Source organism: Dermacentor andersoni, chromosome 10 (assembly GCF_023375885.2).
Source record: "Dermacentor andersoni chromosome 10, qqDerAnde1_hic_scaffold, whole genome shotgun sequence".
Lineage (NCBI taxonomy): Eukaryota > Metazoa > Arthropoda > Arachnida > Ixodida > Ixodidae > Dermacentor > Dermacentor andersoni.
The window spans coordinates 39,613,032-39,634,477 of record NC_092823.1 but is presented as its reverse complement, the minus strand read 5'-3'; the positions used below and the strand labels follow the sequence as shown (position 1 = coordinate 39,634,477).

At 49.3% G+C, this 21,446-nt stretch overlaps 1 protein-coding gene across 1 annotated transcript; it reads right to left on the bottom strand.

The window, feature by feature from the left end:
* Positions 1-3,128: 3,128 nt before the first annotated feature.
* Positions 3,129-4,958, bottom strand: LOC126519041 (solute carrier family 22 member 7-like). The gene has a single exon (XM_050168653.1). It carries the CDS (start codon positions 4,956-4,958, stop codon positions 3,129-3,131), a length of 1,830 nt encoding a protein of 609 aa, XP_050024610.1.
* Between the last annotated feature and the right edge of the window lie 16,488 nt (positions 4,959-21,446).

Below are 21,446 nucleotides of genomic sequence, written 5' to 3'. Positions count from 1 at the left end.
ATGGCGATGCCGTGCCTTCGACCAGTGCTGGTGGTGGAGAACCAACAAGACACTTCATCTTAAAATGTACCTCTGTGTAGATATGTGTCTATAAAGAAAATGTATGCGAAGAAATGTATATAGAGCAATTAAAGACAGCTCTTCAATAAACTCGACAAACACTACGCAATTTTGCTTAACACAACTTTTCCTATAGCATTACTTCCGTCATCATAATCTCAATAATCGTCATAACGAATGAAGCTATAGCGATTGAGATGCGTGAATAAAATATATTATGGAAACATATTTATTGTGAATAAAATCAGTCAATCAATATTCACCATAGCTTATAAAACATTTCAATTACACAGCAATCGTAAGATAGATTGCTATAGTCGCACTAACGTCGCCACCCTCTGTCCAGGGTTCCACTTGTGTTGTTTCTCAGACACTTCTAGACTTATGGACTGCGGACTAACTTGGCGCCGGGTCCGGACCGCGTCACCAACAAGATCCTGCATAACCTGGCCGAGGCCGCAATGAAGCAGCTAACCGAGTTCATGAACAAATGCTGGAAGACGGGCGCCATTCAGGAAGAGTGGAAGACGTCCATGTTCGTCTCTATGCGAAAACCAGGCAAACCACTCAATGCGGATTGATTTACTTAGTTATTGATTGCTTGATTGATTGATTGATTGATTGATTGATTGATTGATTGATTGATTGATTGATTGATTGATTGATTGATTGATTGATTGATTGATTGATTGATTGATTGATTGATTGAAAACATTATTATTCCATCGAGCTGGGGTGCCCGCCTCCTAACCTACACGCAGGTAGGGGGGTGGGAGAACGCAGCAGTCTCCGCGCGTTGAGGACGGTGAGTCTTCACGGCCTCAACGGCCAGGTGGATTGGTCGACGCTGGTCTTCAGCCCCTCTCTGGAGCAAGGCCTCCCAGGCTTCTCTACTGTCAATGTGGAAAACCTCAGGCGGATTTCACTTACATCATGCGTCGGCAGAATGATGGAGCACGTGGTCCTGCACCGTCTCAATGAACACGTAGAGGACGGGGATGAGTTCCCCCCCCCCTCCATATTCTGTTTGAAGCCACACCTTTCCACTCAAGATGTACTCCATCAGTTAAAAGGGCAGGTGATGAAACCCGAAAGTCCGGCAGACGCGCGGCAATTCCGGTGCCTCCGGGGCCTCGACCTGAAGAAGGCCTTCGGAAATGTCGCCCATGCAGCGTTGCTGGAGGGCATGACCCAACTGGGGGTCGGAAACAGCATACCAATACGTCCGAAACTTCCTCGCCGACCGCAAGTGCCAGATCAATGTCGGCGAACATGAAACTGGCATTATAAACCTGAAGAGCCGAGGCACGCCGCAGGTTCCAGTCATCTCCACTTTTTTCTTTAACGCAGCGATGCGTGGGCTCCCGGACCTACTTTGCTCTATCCCCGGGCTTCACCACAGCCTCTACGCTGACGACGTGACGTTGAGGCCGGCGGCGGATGATCCACAAACTCTTCAAGAGATCATGCAACGCGGCATCGACGTCGTAGAAGCTTATGCAGGGTCAAGGGGCCTGACGTGCTCACCAGAAAAATCCGAATACCTCGTGATCAAGCCCGGCAGAATTAGCTGTCCCGTGGGTATGCCACGGGGGAGGCACTTCTTTGAACTTAAGATCACAGGACTTACCATCCTGGAGCGCCCCAGAACCAAGATATTGGGGCTAGACTTTCAGAACACGCTGTTCTGTGAGCTCATGTTAAAGAAACTCCAGAGGGCGACAAACTACATACTGCAGCTCATTCGCCGTGTGGCTAAGCGGCACCACGGCGTGTTCGAGGGCGAGCTGCTTCGTTTTGTGCAGGCATACATAATCAGCACAACCATGTAATCGACACCATATGTCAAACTCGCAGCCACAGACTTGGCTAAATTGAACACAATGTTCAGAAGAACCACAAAGGCAGCCCTGGGCCTTGCGGAACACGTGTCCACCGCAAGGCTAGAGGCCTTAGGCATGCAAAACACGTTGGAGGAGCTCTTAGACGCTCACCACACAACATCGCGCTAACTAACGCCAAAAGTCGTGGGTTGGAGCGCCCTAATAACTCTTTATTATGTGTGCCTTTTTTGACATGAATAGCGGCATCGATGTGACAGTGATATGGAAAAAGCGATGTCGAAGACGACGACGAATGCGGGAGCAGTGGCACGAGCACTGCGATTTTCAGCATCTCATTTATTCTTTTTGAACCCACTGCCGCCCGATTCATGGCCAATCCCCCGTAGTGGGTTGTGCTATATCTACAGGCTCCAAACCAAAGAAAACCAAACACAACGCGACCTTGAAACATACCAGATGTAAGGCTATCGCTTTAAAACCAAAAGGAGGAGGAATATGAACTCTATCACTACTTGTTGATGGGCTAGTTGGTTCATATTTCCTGCGGTGGAACCGGCGAGAAAGAACGTCAAGAAACGACATGACAGGAAAGAATGTCAGCAAACACTCATTCCTCTGTGGTGGCATTTGCACGTGTTTTCACGTCTTTTCTGTCGTAAGAACATGAGACGGGAGTTGCTATGTATGTATGTATGTATGTATGTATGTATGTATGTATGTATGTATGTATGTATGTATGCATGTATGTGTGTGTGTGTATGTATATATGTATGTATGTATGCATGTATGTGTGTGTATGTATATATGTATGTATGTATGTTTGTTTGTATGTATGTATGTATGTATGTATGTATGTATGTGTGTATGTATGTATGTATGTATGTATGTATGTATGTATGTATGTACTGGTAGTGTCCGGTTAGGTGGAGTACTCGACAAAGAGGGCACCGTGGCGGAAGCTCGCACAAGCTCAGGCGATCCATACCAAATCTGGTCTGGATCCAAGCTGGATTTGGCCAGACCATAAAACTAGTACAATGCGTACCAAAATGTGCTGAGACAAAATGTAGGAATATCTGCAAGTTTTTTATCTTCTTGTTTTGTCGGCCCAGTATAACGGAACATTTATAAAGGTAAGTTCAAGCTAATAAGCACATAAGATGAAACTATCAAAAGTCGCGGGCACGACACCGTGCAGTCAACGTACACTATGCTTCAGCTGCCTCATTCCGGCACCCGCTTGTTACGAGATCGGCGCGGCATCGAAGAACTGCCAGGATTGTTGATGATCCCGCTCTTATGACTCTTCCTGCTGGACCTGGAACTCTCTAGGCTCGAGGTCTTGGACTTCTTGCGTAGGCACCGCTGCTCGAGCGTGCGCTTCATGTGGTCCATAGACATTCTGCTGGACTCCGAAGGGCGCCTAGCCACGATTCTGGCTTCCTCGACCACCGTCGCCCGTGGAAGGGCGCGGATGATGAGCAGGGAGGCAAAGGGGAACAGTCCCGCGAAGGCGAACACCACGTCTTCGCGTCCGGCCGGCTTCAGGACAAGAATCACTGCCGCGAACATGTCTGAAACACGTCGACTGGCGAGCGCCCAGCAGGCAAAACCGGCCCATACTGCCGATGGGAAGAGCTCCAGGACGTACGTAAAACAGCGGACGATCAGTACGTTCGTGATGCCCTTGGACAGCACGAGCAAGGTCTTGGCGATAATACTGAAATCACTGCCAGCGGCGATACTGATTGCGCATTGTATGACGCCCGTCAGCAGAAAGCAAGCGGTAAGTACCCTGACGAGGGCGACGTCGGTAATCAGGAAGTGCATCGCCATGTACGTCGCCAGTGTGAAGACTACCGTGAGGCTCGGTATCCAAGATTCGTTGTATTGGGCCGTTGAGAAAGCGTCCATGAAAAAGACAAACGATATGCAGAAGCAGACAACGAACATGGCCAAGGCTCGACGTCGGAGGGAGTGACAGTCCAGCAGGCCTTCTCTGTCTGCGCTTTCACGACCCACTTGGTTCTTGATCTGTTTTCTGAGCTTCACCACGAGACAGGCCGTGACCGCAATCGGCACGTTGTTGGTCTTGGCCCCCTGCATCATGACTGCTTCTGCCGCTTCTAGTCTTCCTTTCGCCACGAGCCAACGGGGCGACTCTCGTGCGGTAAACAAAACTGGGAGCAGCAGAGCCGTCGGGGCGAGGCAGATGATTTGCTTCAGACGCCAGTCGACGACCAAGGATTTGACGATTACCATCCAAACATCGCTCAACGTAAGGCCCATGACCGCCAGTAGGAGGAGTTGTTGCGGCCTGTGCGCGTGCGTCATCACCTCGAATGGTATCAGAGCGGTGAAAACGGTATGCACGGCGACACTCTCCACTGTAAGGAAGCGCGCCACAGCGTACTGCGCGTAGCCTGTCGAAACGAAGGTGCATACCGTGCCGGTCGCCATAACGACTGCGGAGCCCACGAGCATGGCTCTCCTCCCGACGTAGTCCACGAAAGCTCCGATCAGGATAAGCGAAATGACAGCACCGGTATTCTGCAGGGTCAAAATGGCGGCCGGCAGCAAACGTCGGTGGCACACCATGTTCCAGAAGCTCACCGCGCTGGTCTCGGCCGTCCGAATGTCGTACTCCCACTCTTCACAGGGCGCGTCGCGTGTGTCGTTGGTGTCTTGGAGTTCACGCTCGCTGAGGAAGTATCTGTTGTACCACCAGCCGGCCACGGCAGGTCCAGCGGGTGGCTTGCAGCGTTCGTAGGCGCGGCAGCGGCTGAAGCGTCCATCAGCCTCTGTCGGTGTGGCAATATTCTTCCAATCGGCTGCAGAGATGTTGAACCTGGCGAGCGGCTTGCACCAATGGTCGACGTCACTGGTGACGAGGGACACCACGACGGTTTGGCAATTAACCGAGAATGCTCCCAGAAGAATCAGGAGGAGCATCCTCTTCTGGAAAGGCCCGTAACCGAAGCCTTCTTCACAGTCAAGCGATTCGCTTGTTCGCCGATCGACGCCAGCCAGCCGCGGTGGTAGTAAGAGGTCCATGGCGTGGTTGTGAGATTTCGCTCTTCAGATTGAGAAAACTTGTACGAACTGCATCACAAGACGAAATTCCAGGCGACACCGACACAGGACCGGCAGGGTATGGTATGGTATGGTATTCCTTATGCGATGGCGCACACCCACTGTGGGGGATTGGCCAAGATTTGGGTGAAATTAGGCTATCTTTATTAAAAACTAAAATTGATAAAGCTAACTGGAGGAAATGAACAAAAATAAAATGTTTAAGAATTCAAGACAATCTCTTTGTAGCACTTATAATATCCTCCACGGTTGAGCAAATATCCCTGTGGCACTTTCCAAGAGAGGAGGCTCCTAGAGAAAGGATATTTATAATTGAAAAGCTCAAGCCAAGCTGTGTAAATCTTGATTCTAGATTTTTTCTTAAAGAAGTAGGAAGCCGACTTCTGCTTCTGCTTAAGCGCGAGCTTTTGATCTTGTCTCCTTGTGGCGCGTGGCGAATTTTAGTGAAGTGTTCAATGAAGTGTTCAACGAAGTGTTCAATGAAGAGTTCAATTAAATGTTCAAGTTCAAAGAATTCGAGCCGCAACCTGAGGCCACCACAACAAGAACTGCCGGACTATTCTTTAATAAGGTTTCTTCTTCTGGCGCAGAACAACTTTTCTTCGTCCCTGTTTGTTTTGCGCAGGAAAGGTTTTTTTTTTAAATTCAGTGCCTACATTTGTGCATGATTTTCTCTTATGCACCATGTACGCCCAAGAAATGCCTACGTTTAAGCGCCACACTGTTCACATCCTTAACTTCGTGCATTCCTTCCCGATAGGCATTACACTGGTCACAGGCTATGCGGAAATGCTAACACGAACTAAGGTGAATTCGCACTGTGAAGCGCGGAAGCAGCGATGCGTGATGCTTGTCAAGAGAATAATGGCGAGGATAGGTGCAAGCGCAGAGAATTACGACAGATTATTTAAGCACATTTGCGGTTTTAAACCCCTTATGTAACTGTGGCACATAGTCATTCCGGAGGATTGGCCGGCCACACAACCATGCAGCGACCCATATCCAGTGGCCCTAGAGTGGCGTGGCCCAAATATGAGAAGTTACAGAAATTCATAGCAACTATGGAATACCACACTCCATTTCATAAAGAAAGACGTGTGTCTTTGAGATTCCTACGGGCACATTTCAATCACATATGTTATGTCGTGATATATGGTTTACTTGGAACATGAGTCACCCTTAAAGGCACTGCATATTTATAACAACTCTGCAGTGTCCGGCGGGACGTCGATCTACCCAGCAACCACGGCAGATGCCGGAAACGGAGTGGGGAATTAAGCAAAGGAAGCCGTACGAATGTTCCTTTCTCTTTCATAGTAATGCATGTTAAGAAATGCGAAATGCTGGAAGACTTTAATCCTCTCACACTACCCACATCAGGATAGCATAATTTTAGTTACTTCAAATGCATATACAGATTGATATAACTTTGTTTTCAGCCGATTGGGCAAATGCTTATCATAACTTCTTTTCGTTTCGTGTAGTCCTACTTCTTATTTGAAAATCATGTAATGTTGGCGCACCATGTTCTGTTTCCATTTCATTGTGTGTTATGGAGCGGTTGTCTTGTGTTTAGTGTATATAGTTGCCAGAAGTGTAGAACCGCCATGTTTTCTGTTACCATCATTCAGTAGACTGCCACGTGTATCGGCAGTGCGGTGTCTTTTCCTCGATAGATGTGGTGTCAGTCCGTATTGGAAGTGAGACGACCTCGAAATATACTACCCTTATGCCGTTTTTTTTTTTTTTTTTTTCACTATTTGTGTAAATGAGTATTTAGGTCGCTGGTTATGAGGCTGTTGTTACTTTAATGTTATGGATGACTGTCCTCGCTTTAAAGTGAGAAAACAAGAAAAAAATGAAAGAGTATTTCTCTATTTGGACCAGCCGCAAGCCTGCATGCGCTCCGATGAGAGTAGCCTGACCAAGTGAATGTCAGGTGTCAGTCAGCCACTCGCGCCACATTCAGAAATCGTTATTTCTTACTTGTCTGCGTCTAAAACGAAAATGTGAACCAGGAAGGCAGGTAAATCGAAGGTGGCGTGGGGAGGTGGTAGCTTAGTTGTCAGCCTACCCAGCTCGCAATTGCACATTGTATCAGTGCACGGGTTCGAATCCCAGTGGAACTGCTTGTGAAGAAAGCTTCCTATGCACTCCGCTGATGGTGAAGCTCAGAATGAGGCAGCGGCCTGACGACAACGGTTGTCGGCGGAGCAACATAACGGATGGGCACGGCAAACCAAGCTTTTAGAACTTTACTGTTGCCACATCAAATCACTGCGGCGACCAGTGTTGGACACGATCAACGGGTGTGCTTCTCGCTGCTAACCCAGACTATGATACGCAACAAGGGCTTAAGGATGTCTGTTATTATTGCAATCATAAAAATTACCTAAAAATCTGTGTCTACATCAGAATTTTCTGGCGTCTGCATCCGTCTTCCTGAAGGTATGAAAGTCATTTAGATCAAACGGTTGTGTGGAAGTTTTGGCTGCAATTGGAGAGAAACGTAGTCTGCTGATAAGATTGGACTACAATGCCGATCACGTTCTCAACGTGCAAGTAAATAATAATTACATCTATGGAATCTTCCAATGCAGTTTTTACTTTGCTTTATAATGAGGAGGGCTCCTTACGGCGCATAAGAAAAACTAGAAAAATCTAAATATACAAATGCAACCCGCAAAGTTCAATTCGCAATGCACTTCGCACTACATTTTATGTGTACCCCGCTTCCCACAGTTTCTGCACTTATGAAAAAAAGTCTACGAACAAATGTAGCATCGCTAACGTTACACAGGAGAGACTGGAGTTGAAACTGGGACACAGGGCACTGTATTTTCTGAGCATTTGATGCATGTTGGAACTGAGGGAGTCATTTGAGCAAAGTTATGGGTCTTATAAATAAGTCATTAGTATAGTGTTCTTGTCGGCGTCCTCAAATCAGTCCTTTGCTCGCGTGCCAACTTTACGGCTTTAAATCATGATATTATATATTATTTAAGAGGATTTTTAAAAACCCTTACTAGCTTTCTCCGTATGAGCTGTCTATTGTCTTGCTTCAGTACACTGCAAAAGTACCGTTTCTACTCGAACGAGAGGCTTCTGGAAGAACTACGCTAAGTAAGACATCAGACAATCTCTAAGTTACACTCGAGCGATTTACATTGGTAAAAAACCGTTCGAAAAAGCAATAACAGACACGTAACTGGGTGTTAGAGTGCCCATCCATCTACGCGCTTGACATTTGAATTCCTATCTATTTGTTGAAATATATTTAGTTGTCAGCGATTGAGAGGTGCTAAGCGACGAAACCACAAGGAAGTCGTGTACTGTATTGGTTTTGTGTAAGGCTCCACATAAAGTAAGACCTCAATAAGGCCTCTTACGTATGGAACCGTCCCAGGCACACAACACGGATGCAGGGCGCAACAAGGGCAACTGGCAAGCAGAAACGGTTCTGGCGATTCGCGGGCGATCCAAGTGTGACTATCGCATAAAGATTTTTGGTTTTGCTGTAAAGCGCATAAGTGGGCACAAGTGAGTTCCTTTGCGTGATTAGTCAGACAAACCACGCCTCGAGCACCTAAAGTATAATCAGAGGTCGCATCTAGAGCCAAAAGTATATTCCGAGGAAATGTTGTATGTTCCTGTCGACAAAAAAAAATGGATGACTAACAAGCGGTGTCGCATTGCAAGGAGCTACACGAGAATGTCACCAAAGACATCGCCACGATCCAATTCCAGGGATCAGCGGTAATGTACATCAACAGCATGTGGACCAACGCGTGACTGAGACTTCATTAGGAGCGCTGCCTGCTTGTGTTGTGTCTAGCACGAGAGAGTAGTCTCTGCGATGGCATTGGAGGGATAGCAGCTAGCTAAGTGCGCGATAGGGTGGCTCGAGCACCGCCCTATTGAACATAATCTGTAAGAGTTGTCGGACTATGTCGCCGCTGCCACCATTTGAAGGAGCTGAAGGTCGTAGAGAGGAACTCGGTGAACAGGATTTATTTGCATATTAACATTTTAGGCAAGACATACATCGACAGTCTAGCGTGACTCCCATATGGAGCCCGCAAGACTCACCTACAGCAAACAGCTTACGAGCACACAGCTCACTAGTACAGTAGCATGACAACGAGCACTCAGCTCCCGACGACGAGCACACTCTAGCAGCCGGCAATCGCTGCTTATAAGCCCTTGGTCCCCCCTTGAGTTCCAGTGGACGGAAACGTTCGTCCAGTCATCGTTCGACGTCACCGTTCGACGTCACCGTAGATGACCCGCCCTTTTGGAGGAGGGCTAGGGCTGCTAGAGGAGGATGATGACTCACATACACGTGCCGCACATACACACGTGAAAAGGGCCAGAGCCGACGTCAGAGGGCTTCGTAGAACTCTGCTTTGTCCCGGGTAGCGCGGCCGAGTATCACATTCCTGAGCTGACCGCGCGCCACGTGGCTGCCGGCCATTCGCAGTTCTCCGAATTGCGCCCCGTCCGGCCGGATTGGAACACGTGCAGCGGGCTGAAAGCTGGCACGTTGTCACCCCGTACGGCCATTCCTAACAACGCGCCGTGCTGAAGAAAGCCTGCGACATCAGCAGCGTGTGTAGCCGTGAAGGCTTGAGTGGTAGCTTACCATTGGTCGTATATGGTAACCACAAAGACAGACCCACACGTTGAGAAAACGAACAGAGGGAAAGGGCCGAATGAGTTAAAAGCTGTCATAATGAAAGCGCTCCTATGGTATGTCAGCAGACTGAAGAACACAATCAGCTTAGATGCACGACTTTTTCAAGCTCTGGCGGAGTTCGTATGAGGCGACATAATGACGCACACAATAGCACGTACCGAGCCAAAAGAATCAGCTTTGGTCGTATGTGTGCATTACACGCCGTGGTATCGCCTGTCGCCAAACCATCATGGAGTGGTGTGATGACGGCTTATGTTGGGTGCTCGGGGATAACAACTTCATATCAGAGCCATCAGGAGGACCTTTCCACGGTACAAGATCACACACTGCAAAAAAGCAGGCTTGCGAATGAAGGAGTCAGAAGGTTGAGTACTACGGCCCTTGTTGATGTTGTTGAAAAAGACGACAGCGTTTTTATTCAATGTTTAGTGCTGAAGAAATGAGTTCAAATTATATTGATTATTTGCATCAGAATCAGGCGGTGCTCAGGCGAAAAGCCAACACATCACATTTGAGGGTGACCTAGTACCCTGTGTACATTGCATACGATTGCAAGAATATGGCATTACGAAATAAACAGAAGCCGAAAACGAGTTCACCTCTTACTACAGTGTAGTAAAAAAGAAGCACTTACACATTATAGTTGTTGAGGGCGCATTGAATGAATAGGCTGGAAAAAAAGAGTCTTGTAGGTATGTGGCAAACTGGATAGGCCATTAGCGTTTTCGAAACCGGTTAAAATTACTCCTGAAGTTACAAAACATACTGGCTCAGTCGGCCATTTGAGCCTCGCAATGATGAAATCCCGAAAGGATGCAATGACGCATGACGACGCGCGACTCTTTGCCAGCAAATCACGACGATTTTTGAGAAAATGATACGGTTCGGAATCTCACTCTTTAATGGAGTAGTTTAATTCAAAGTGGAAAAAATGGCTGTCGTGTCCATGGTAAACTTGACTTTAAACTACTTCTGCCCCATAGCCATCCGATCATTGAGGGCTTACGTGGGAGTGTGGCCATCAAAATAGGCTAGATTCGATGATTAATTTAGTCAGGTGGTGAAGAGAAAGAAGGCAGAATGCTGCTGAAGGCCTCAGGAAAATGAATTTTTGAGTAGCGTGGTCCGGGGGGTGCTATGGTTACAACGCCTATGAAAAATTTACGCAGAACCGCCTCTGGGAGTTCTCTAAGTGTGCGTTAGCATTGTGGCACTTGCTCATCTCCACGAAGCCTGGTGTCATTATGAATGTTGTGAAAATTGATCCGAACAGCATAAACGACAGCGCTGCTGCGACATGGACCATTATCGACCGTACTTCAGCCGTACTTCAGTGACGGCCGCATATGGCGCGACGCGTGGGCCATATCTTGTAAGCGGTCTGTGATGGGGACACGGTACACCGAGTGTTGATAGCTTCGTGCGCCTTGTGTTCTCGCCGCTTCGTTCGCGTTGAAGCGAGAGGCAGCACGAAGGTCAATTCGTTCACGGCTGCAGGCCCTATTTTGAAAGCGAACGTCTTATGTGACGGATGGACGGAGCGACGGACTGACGCACAGGTTTCCTCGTTAGGTAAAGAGGCATATGAATGCTTACGCCTTTAAAATCTCAAAAATTATGAACGGAGGCCAACAAACAATGCGGGCATAATGGCAAAGTTGAAACCACTGCACATCTCTGGACAACTGAATTTGTCGGGTTAAAGATAAAAACTCAACGTTGATAGGGTGGCCGAATTTCGGGACAAATAAGTTGACTGCGGAAGGAGTTCAGCTGAAGCCATGTGTGCGAAATAAGGTGAGAATGTCGGCAGGCGTTGAGCAGAGGCTCCGTAGGTCTTGTAGCCGACGCTAGTGCCTCTCAACTGTAGAGTAACGGGCAAACTGCCCATATGAGCGAGATGCCTGGTCCTCCGTGACATGGTGAATCGGTGCTGAAATCAGAGACATGCACTCTATCACATGAGAGACGGTGAACTCCATGATGCATTTTTCGTCGGCTCGTACAGATCTTCGCGCGATAAGGATGGGAACAAATTTTGTCATGTGCCGACTCTCACCTTCCTCCAACTGCCAACATTCCTTAGTTTTATTCTTGACAGTCGCTCAACTCGCGACTGCAAGTAAACGTGGCGAGTTGTGCACGTTGCCTTTGGGTATGTGGGCAAGCTTTGTGGTTTTCTATATATGCAAATCTACACTGTGGCTACATTGTAAAGGTCGAACGGAAGCATGGCAGACAATATGGAGAACAGACAGATCCCACGAATTAGAGCCCAATCGTCTTAAGTAACCGTCTTCTTCAAGGTACCTGGATAAAAATGACGTTCCAGTAGTGTGAGAGCTAACTGCATGTAATGTATCATACCCAAAGGTGTAACTGACCCGCTCGCCAGTAAATGTCACGTACTATTGCGCCGAAAGAATCAAGAACACCGGCACCGTGGTGGTCCTGTTCGAGGGATACCAGGTGCCAAATTTTGTCTCGTACGGCGGCACTATCGTCAAGTGCACTTTATTTCGCAAGCAAATGGACGTGTGTTACAGCTGCGGCAAACTCGGGCAACGCTCCGACGTCTGCCCTTCGCCCAACGACGCCATCTGCAGAGGATGCGGAGAATCAAACCCCGACGCTCAGCATAGGTGTGGTCCCAAATGCAAGCGTACCACCTTACCACCGACCACCTTACCGCCGCCAAGGAGCGCAAGCGACAATTTTCGACGCCGTATCCCGTCAGGCGCAGACGGGGGGAACGCTCCCGCGCCCACAACGCCGAACATTTCCCGCCCATGGAGGGCGCGAATCAAGCCCGGCAAGCGTCGACGGAACACCAATACGGTCGCAGCCGCTCCCGGTCCAGGGGGAGATCCAGGACTCGTGGCCGCTCCAGGGGTCGCACCAGGAGCCGCTCCGTCTCCAGGGCCAGGTCAATGTCAAGATCGAGAGACCGATCCAGATCCAGATCCGGTTCCACGGGCCACCCGGGTTCCATAACCCAGCCAGCATCTGGACCTCAGCCCGTCTCTACACGTTGCGGGAAGCAGCCGACCCTCGTTTGGGCCGATCTGGCACGTCCCAAGCCCGGTGCCATTATAGAAGCTGCTCAGGCACCTCGTAACGACCCGCACCCAGAGCAAGCTAGGGACGCGGAAGTCATTCGCTTAGGCAAAGAGAACGACGACCCCAGGAGCACGATCAAGAGGCTAGTTAACAAAATCGCAGAGATCAGGAAACTCGTTTCAAATGTGTCGGATAACGGTGCGCCAGGAAGGTCACAGAGACTCCAATCCCAGCTCCGGTAGACGGTACTGCGACGTCCTCTAAACGCAGAGCAGTAGTAAAACAAACAGGTGAATCGGGAGCGTTGTCCGCAGAAGTCAGCGAGATTAAGCAAACTCTCATTGGGCGTGCAGATGGCCTCAAACAGGTCACCGCTAGCGTCAGTCGTCTCACCGATAACGTTCCACAAATTCAGGTTCCACTCGGAGACCCCAACAGGGGCCTCAGAGCTCTCGCTGATTGCATCGACGCCATTAAGGCGCGAATGGCTTCATCCGCCTCCGTCGTACAACCACTAACCAGGCCCGCCATACTAAAGGAAGCTAGACTTCAGTATCCCACCAAGGCGGCGACAGGAGTTCCCAGTCTTTGCGCAGCCCTAACTGCCCCGTTAGTTGGTAGTCCGTCCGGTCCGCCATAATGGATACTTCCAAAATGTTTTCGCATTTGGCAATGGAACTGCAGGGGGTATTCTAAGCCACTCTGCAGCAGTTTTTGAGGTCTTTCGCTGTCAAACCTCAAGTGATTGCTCTCTAGGAAACATTAGTCTCCGCCGCCTCGCTCCAGGGCTACAGGGCCGTGTCGGGCCGGCCCGGGGGGCGAGGGATTTACACGTTGATTGATAAAAGGCTGACTCATCTCACCCACGACCTCAAGCTGGCGAGTGGAAGAATTGAATGTCATGGCTGAGATCCTGCTCGACGTACCGTAGCGGAATCAGCGCAGAAACAGCGTGTTCGTCCTCAATATCTACAGCAACCCCAGGGACTCGCGCCAGCAGTTCAAGACCATCCTCAAGAAAGCGACCGACTTGGCCGGCCTTCGACCCTTGGTCGTCGTCGGTGACTTCAACGCACCGTACGGCATCTGGGGTTACGTCTACGACACTACCAAGGGGCGCAACCTGTGGCAAGACGCCAACGAGATGGACCTCACTCTGGTCACTGACAAAGGATTTTCCTACGCGCATCCGCAACTCCGTCACGCGGGACTCAACACCCGACCTCGCGTTCATCAGGAACGTTGAAGACGTGGGCTGGAAGATCACCGCGATGGAGTTCGGCAGCGACCACTACATTCTCGAGACCAAATTCAAGGTGTCTCGGAGTAGGATCATAGAATTTACGTTCATCGATTGGGACCACTTTCGCAAGATCGCGAAGAACCCGGCAGAGCCAGGGCACCCGCCACTCTCGAAGAATGGTGCGAAGGCGTCCGGGACGACGCTTCCGCGGCTACCAAGAAAGTGTAAACCGATCTCGACGTCGAGCGGATGGACAGCAGACTTGCCCACCTGATCGAGGCCAAAAACGCCCTGCTCCGCCGATGGAAGGGTCAAAGGCTCAATCGCAGACTCCGAAAAAATATCTCGGAGCTCAACAATGTGATGATGATGATATATAGTGTTTATTGGCGCAAGGGCCAAGTGTGACCAAAGAGCGCCAAGGCAGTGTTGATAAGTTCGCAATGTATTTATGAGTTCTATGGGATTAATGTAAAGTGGCTGTATAGGGGCCTCAAAAATAGTCGCTCTAGAGTGCGTAAAATCTATCTGTAATAAGATTATGTCGATGACAAATGACGTGTTCTATGTGTAATAAAATCCATCGTGAAAGAGTGATGCAATACAGAAACTATATTAGATGGTGAAATTACCTGGAGCACCACTGCCTCGCCAGAGCCCTTGAAACACAAGGGCCTAGAGGCATGTGCTATATGAAACAGCTATCACAGCGGCATCCTCTAAACAGAGGAGACGCTACGAGTGTGTGGGGCTAATAACATGTAATACAACATCTTTCAGGAAGCCCAGGACTGCGCTGGAGTCAAACAGCGGTTCTGGGCCGAGTAACATTACTGGATGAAGGGGGATGTGCTGGCGGTATGCTAAGGGAAAATGTTTCTTTCTTTCAGATTCGGCTTTCCGACACTCCAGAAGGACGTGGAGGACGGTCAGCCTCTCCCCGCATCTACCACAGGTTGGAGGCTCGTTTCCGGTGAGTAAAAAGTTATGTGTGCCAAATGTGTGTCCTATTCTTAGACGACAGAATAGGACATCTGTCCGGCGTGATTTTGTTACGGAAGGCCAGAATCCTAACTGTGGCTTTATCACGTGGAGCTTATTATTTGTTTCCGCGTCCCATAGGCGTTGCCACTGGTTCCGTAGTTTCCTCCGTAAGAAGGGCTTCAGGTCTGTGACAGGAACTGCAGCGGTGGGATTAGCAGAATATGACGCAACTGACGTGGCCATCTGGTCCGCCAGAACGTTACCTTCGATGCCCCTATGACCTGGCACCCAGCATATGATGACATGCTGATTACCTATATACGCTTTACACAGAGCAGAATAGAGTTCGTTAATTACCGGATTTTTGTGGTTAGAGAATGCCATCAAGGCCTTCACAACACTAAGGGAATCCGTATATATGACTGCTTTCCGGAGTTTTGATTTCCTGATATGCTTCACAGCCGACAATAGTGCGTAGGCCTCAGCCGTAAAGATACTAGTTTCCGCATGCAGTACATCGGTTTTCGAGAAGGATGGCCCGACGGCTGCGTAGGACACCCCGTCGTGTGACTTCGATGCGTCTGTGTAGAACTCCGTGCAGGAGTGTTTGTGCTGGAGTTCCCGGAAATGCATTTGGATTGCAATCTCTGGAGCGTTTTTTGTAACTTCCATGAAAGATGTATCGATTGTATCAACTGCCACTCCCAAGGAGGTAGCAGCTTGGCTGGATGCATTAGGCGAAGTTCGAGAAGTGGAACATGCATTTCATGACTAAGCTCCCTCACACGCAGCGAGAAAGGCTGTCTTACGGAAGGACGATTACGAAACAGTGTAGCATATGCCATATCATTAATGGTGTTAAAACAGGGATGTTCAGGATTAGAGTGGACTTTCAAAAAATATGTTTGGCTGATGTATGTTCTCTGGATATGAAGTGACCACTCATTCGATTCTGCATATAAACTTTGTACGGGACTCATTCTGAAAGCTCCTGTGGCTAAACGGATACCCAGATGGTGAACAGGGTCTAGCATCTTTAGCGCGCTCGGGGCTGCAGAGTTATAAACCACGGCACCATAATCTAATCGTGACCGGATGAGGCTCTTATAGAGATTCATTAGGCACTTCCTGTCACTACCCCACGTAGTCTGGGATAGAAGTTTCATTATGTTCATTGTTTTTAGACACTTTTCTTTAAGATGTTTAATGTGTGGGACGAAAGTGAGTCTATTGTCGAGTATAACACCTAGAAATTTGTGCTCTTTGTTTACAGGTACCTGTTGTCCACACATTTCTAAGCAGGGATCCGGAACCAGGCCTCTCTTCCTTGTAAACAAAAGACAAGAACTCTTATGAGGATTGATTTTGAATCCATTTTTCTCTGCCCACCCTGACACCTTGTTCAAACTATGCTGTACCTGTCTCTCGCACACTGCGAGGTTACAGGATTTGAAACCTATTTGAATGTCGTCCACATAGACGGAATATAACATGGCCGGTGGTAACGAAGCACGAAGTGTTGTCATCTTAACAATAAAGAGTGTGCAACTGAGCACGGCACCCTGGGGTACACCGGTTTCTTGTATAAAAGGACGTGACAGCGCATTGCCGACTTTCACCCGGAAGGTACGATTGGACAAGTAGCTTTTTATTACGTTTAGCATATTACCATGAATGCCCATTTCTGACAAATCTCTCAACGTTCCGTAGCGCCAAGTCGTATCGTACGCCTTCTCCATATCGAGGAATATCTATAAGAAAAACTGTTTGTGTACAAACGCGTCACGAATATGTCCTTCAATACGTACAAGATGGTCGGTTGTGCAGCGCCCTTCTCGGAAGCCACACTCATAGGGATCAAGCATTTTGTTTTGTACAAGGAAATGGATGAGTCGCCGATTTACCATTTTTTCAAAAACCTTACACAGGCAGCTTGTAAGAGCTATCGGACGATAGCTTGCCGCCATGGATGGGTCTTTCCCCTGCTTCAAAACAGGGACCACAATTGCTTCTTTCCATGCAGTTGGAAAGTATCCTGCAGCCCAAATAGTGTTGAAGATTGTGAGTAGTGTAACTTGGGTGTCATTGTGTAGGTTTTTGATCATTTCATACATGATTCTGTCAGAATCCGGTGCGGAGCTCTTGCATGATCTCAAGGCAGCTCTGAACTCGGCAATACTAAATGGACAGTTGTATGGTTCATTCTTTCGACATTTTCCTATGAGTGGCTTACATTCTTCTATTTGTTTGTATTTGAGAAAGGATTCTGAATTATTTGTTGAACTTGACACGCTCTCAAAGTGCTGCCCAAGTGAGTCTGGATGGTCTTGCAGCGTATCACCCTGTGTGTTTACCAGAGGGAGTGAATATGTTTGTCGCCCTCTAATTCTATTTTCGCGGTTCCAGACTTTCGCCTCATCTGTAAACGAGTTAATACTTGATAAAAAGTTCTGCCAACTTTCTCTTCTGGCCTGCCTGCGGGTTCTCCTGCCTCGAGATTTTACTTTCTTAAAGTTGATAAGATTCTCTGCAGTGGGGGAAGCGCGTAGCAACCCCCACGCTTTGTTCTGTTTCTTACGAGCAATCCTACATTCGTCGTTCCACCACGGGACACGCCGTCTGCATGCCAAACCACTTCCTTCAGATATGCATTTAGATGCGGCATCTATTATGAACGCTGTACAATACTCCACAGCGGCATCAATTTCTAGAGAAGACATATCAGCCCATGAGATGCTAGATAGATTTCGAAATTTCTCCCAGTCGGCTGTATCTATCTTCCACCTAGGAGCTTGTGGGGGAAATTTATTTTCTTTAGATGTTCTTAGCAGTACGGGGAAGTGATCGCTCCCGTAAGGATTGCTCGTAACTTCCCATTTGAGTTCGGGCAGTATAGACGCGGAAACTATACTAAGATCTATTGACGAAAAGGATCTGTTTGCAAGAGAATAATATGTGGGTTCTTTCTTATTTAGAAGGCACGCTCCAGAAGAAAAAAGGAACTGTTCAACGAGACGACCTCGCGCATCGATGCGAGAGTCTCCCCACAAGGTGCTATGCGCATTGAAATCGCCAAGAACAACATAAGGTTCTGGCGATTGATCTACATAGGATTGAAATTCATGTTTCGTTAATTTGTAATGTGGGGGTATGTAAAGAGAGCTAATGGTGACGAGTTTGTTTAGGAGAACAGCTCGAACCGCCACTGCTTCAAGGGGCGTTTGTAGCTGTAAACGCTGACAGGAGATACTTTTATGAATAAAAATGGCAACACCGCCTGATGATACGACAGCATCATCGCGATCTTTGCGGAACTTGACATACGGTCGGAGAAAGTTTGTGTGTTTTGGTTTTAAGTGTGTTTCCTGTAAACACAGCACTTTTGGATTGTGTTTATGGATGAGTTCTTGCACATCATCGAGATTCCTGAGAAGACCTCTGACATTCCATTGGATGATTTGTGTATCCATATTTAAAGAAAAATTTGTGCTGTGTTTACGGAAATGGAGGTGATGCCTTAGGTTACAGAGCTCTTTCGAGGCCCTGTAACGGGAGTTCTGCCCTTTCTGGAGCGTTCGAGGGAGCCTCGCCGCTCCTTAGGCGTTTGTTGCGCCTTGAGGACATGTGTAGTGTCCATTGCCTCTTGTGAGGCGCCGGACACATGCTCTTGCAAGCGAGAAGTTACCAGGGAAGGTCCCACCTTGGAGGGCAAGACCCCTGCGCCCACCAGCCCGGAGGTCGATGGGGCACCCTGCGGGATTTGGCTGCGCCGGCTGTTGCCAGCGCTGGAAGGGGCCGGGGATGTTGGGGCAGCCTCGGCTGCGCCCACCTTCGGGGTCGATGGTCCCCTCTGCTGCGTTGACGGAGCAGCGCTAGCTGCAACCGCCGCGGGGGCAGATGGCGTAACTGCCGACTCACTGCCTGTGGGTCGGACAGCCGCCGGAGGCCGTCGTGACGCTGCCCCCTTACGCGCCACATCGGCAAAGCTGCTCTTAGACAGGTATGACACCCGCCTACGTGCCTCTTTGAAAGATACCTTTTCTTTGACTTTGATTGTCACAATCTCTTTTTCTCTTTTCCAGGACGAGTATGCGGCATGCTCGCCCTCACAGTTCACACAATGTGGAGTGTTCTGGCACGTTTCGGAAGAATGTTCTTTGTCACTGCACTTGGCACATGTCAGCCGGCCTCGACAGTTCTGTGAACTGTGGCCGAACCTTTGGCACTTAAAGAATCTAAGAGGATTGGGCACGTATGGCCTAACACGGAGTTTGATATAACCGGCCTCGATGGACTCGGGGAGGACACCAGAACCGAAAGTGAGTATCAGGTGTTTCGTCTTGATCTCTTAACCATCTCGCCTCATCTTAATTCGCTTAACATTTATGACATTCTGTTCGCTGAAGCCCTCCAAGAGTTCAGCTTCAGTGAGCTCTAGCATGTCATCGTCCGAGACAACGCCGCGGGTAGTGTTCATGGTACGGTGCAGGGTTACTGTTACTTGGGTATCCCAAAATTACACAAGTTTCGGCAGTTTCTCGTACTGCTTCTGATCGTGGAGCTCCAAGAGAAGATCACCACTTGTCGTTTTCGACGGCTTATATCCTGTTCCAAAAACTTCAGTTAAAGACTTCGAAACAAGGAACGGTGAAATGTTGCGCACTAGTTTGTCTGGGTTTTCCGAGTGAATCACATGGTATCCAGGAAAGTTCTGGACTTGTCGTCCGAAAAACTGAAAGAGGTCTTCGGTGCGCCCTCGTTTGTGAGGGCGATCAGGGAGTTTAGGAAAAGCGTTTTCCATAAGTACAGTAGGGTTTTCGGCCGCGATGCCGACCACCCACCATGTAGCCCAACAGGGGGACGTGACAGGAGTTCCTGCAAGAGGAACCCTGCCAACGCCAGCCGTACATCGCTGCTATAACCAAATACAGCATAACCAAGGCTGGCTAGCTACACAAGGTTAACCCTTGCCGTAGGGAAACTAGGAAGTGAGCAGAAGTGATGAGAAGACAGGAAAGATGAAAAAGGCGAGAGAGAAAGACGAAGACTAGATAGGAGGACAGGAAAAGGCGATTGCCGATTTCCCCCGGGTGGGTCAGTCCGGGGGTGCCGTCTACGTGAAGCAGAGGCCAAAGAGGTGTGTTGCCTCCGCCGGGGGGCCTTAAAGGTCGGAACACCCGGCATCGGCTCAACCCCCAGGATCCCCCTTTCCCCGGACACGGCTAAGCCGCGCACGGCTACACGCGGGAGGGTCCAACCCTCGTGTGCTCGGGTACGTGGTGTCGCAACACACCAAACGCCTGCTGACGCAGACGCCCCAGCGGGGGCTCAACAATGTGATCGATGACCACTGCAAGGCGCTATGCCAGCAGCAGTAGGACGAGCTTTGCGAATCCATCGACGGACAGATGCGCAACGGCAAATCCTGGGGTATGCTCATGCACCTTCTCGACGAAAGCGGCTCGAAGTCAAATCAGAGGCAAACGTTGGCCAGGGCCCATCACGAAGCCACCAGGTTTCGCACGGTCGATGACCTCGTCTCAAAACTCGTACAGAAATACTTGGCCGTCCGTCGCGACGGAGATCCGGCGACCCAACTCCCGGACTACCGGGGTCCTCCACGCCCCGAGCTCGACGAAGACTTCTCCGTTGCCTAGGTCAGACAGGCCATCTTCGCGCTCAACCGCAAGTCTATGCCGGGTCCAGACGGAGTCAGCAACAGAATGTTGAGAAACCTCGAGGACACGTCGATCGTCTTTCTGACTTACAAAATCAACGAGTCCTGGAATACTGGCGTTGTTCCTGCAGAATGGAAGATGGCCTGCACGGTGCTCATTCCCAGGCCCGGCAAGGCTCCGAACATCGAGAACCTCAGGCCGATTTCTCTAACCTTCTGCGTCGGCAAGGTCATGGAGCGCGTCGTCCTCAACAGGGTCAACGGGTACCTCGAAGATAACGAGGTTTACACGTAGAACATGATCGGCTTCTGCGCCGTACTCTCGACGCAGGATGCAATGAAGCTAATAAGGCATCAGATTGTGGATGGCCGTTCCAGAGACGTGAAGGCTTTGCTCGGTCTGGACCTCAAGAAAGCTCTCGAGAAAGCTTTCGACAACGTGCTCCACAGCTTCATCGTAAAGACCATTTCAGACCTGGGTCTCGGTTCCAGATTCCATAGATACATCAGCTCTTTTCTAACGGGCAGGAAGGCCAAGCTTCGCATTGGGGACATCTGCTCCGACGAAGTGCCCCTCAGAGGGCGGGACACTCCTCAGGGAGCCGTCATTTCAACCACACTGTTTAACATCTGTATGATCAGTCTTTCCGAGAGGTTGACACGCGTAGAGGGCATAAAGCACACCATATACGCCGACGACATCGCCCTATGGTGCTCCGGCGGCTGCGAGGGCGCGGAGTCGAAGAATCCCTGCAGGAGTCGATCGACGTGATCGAGGAGTATCTCCAT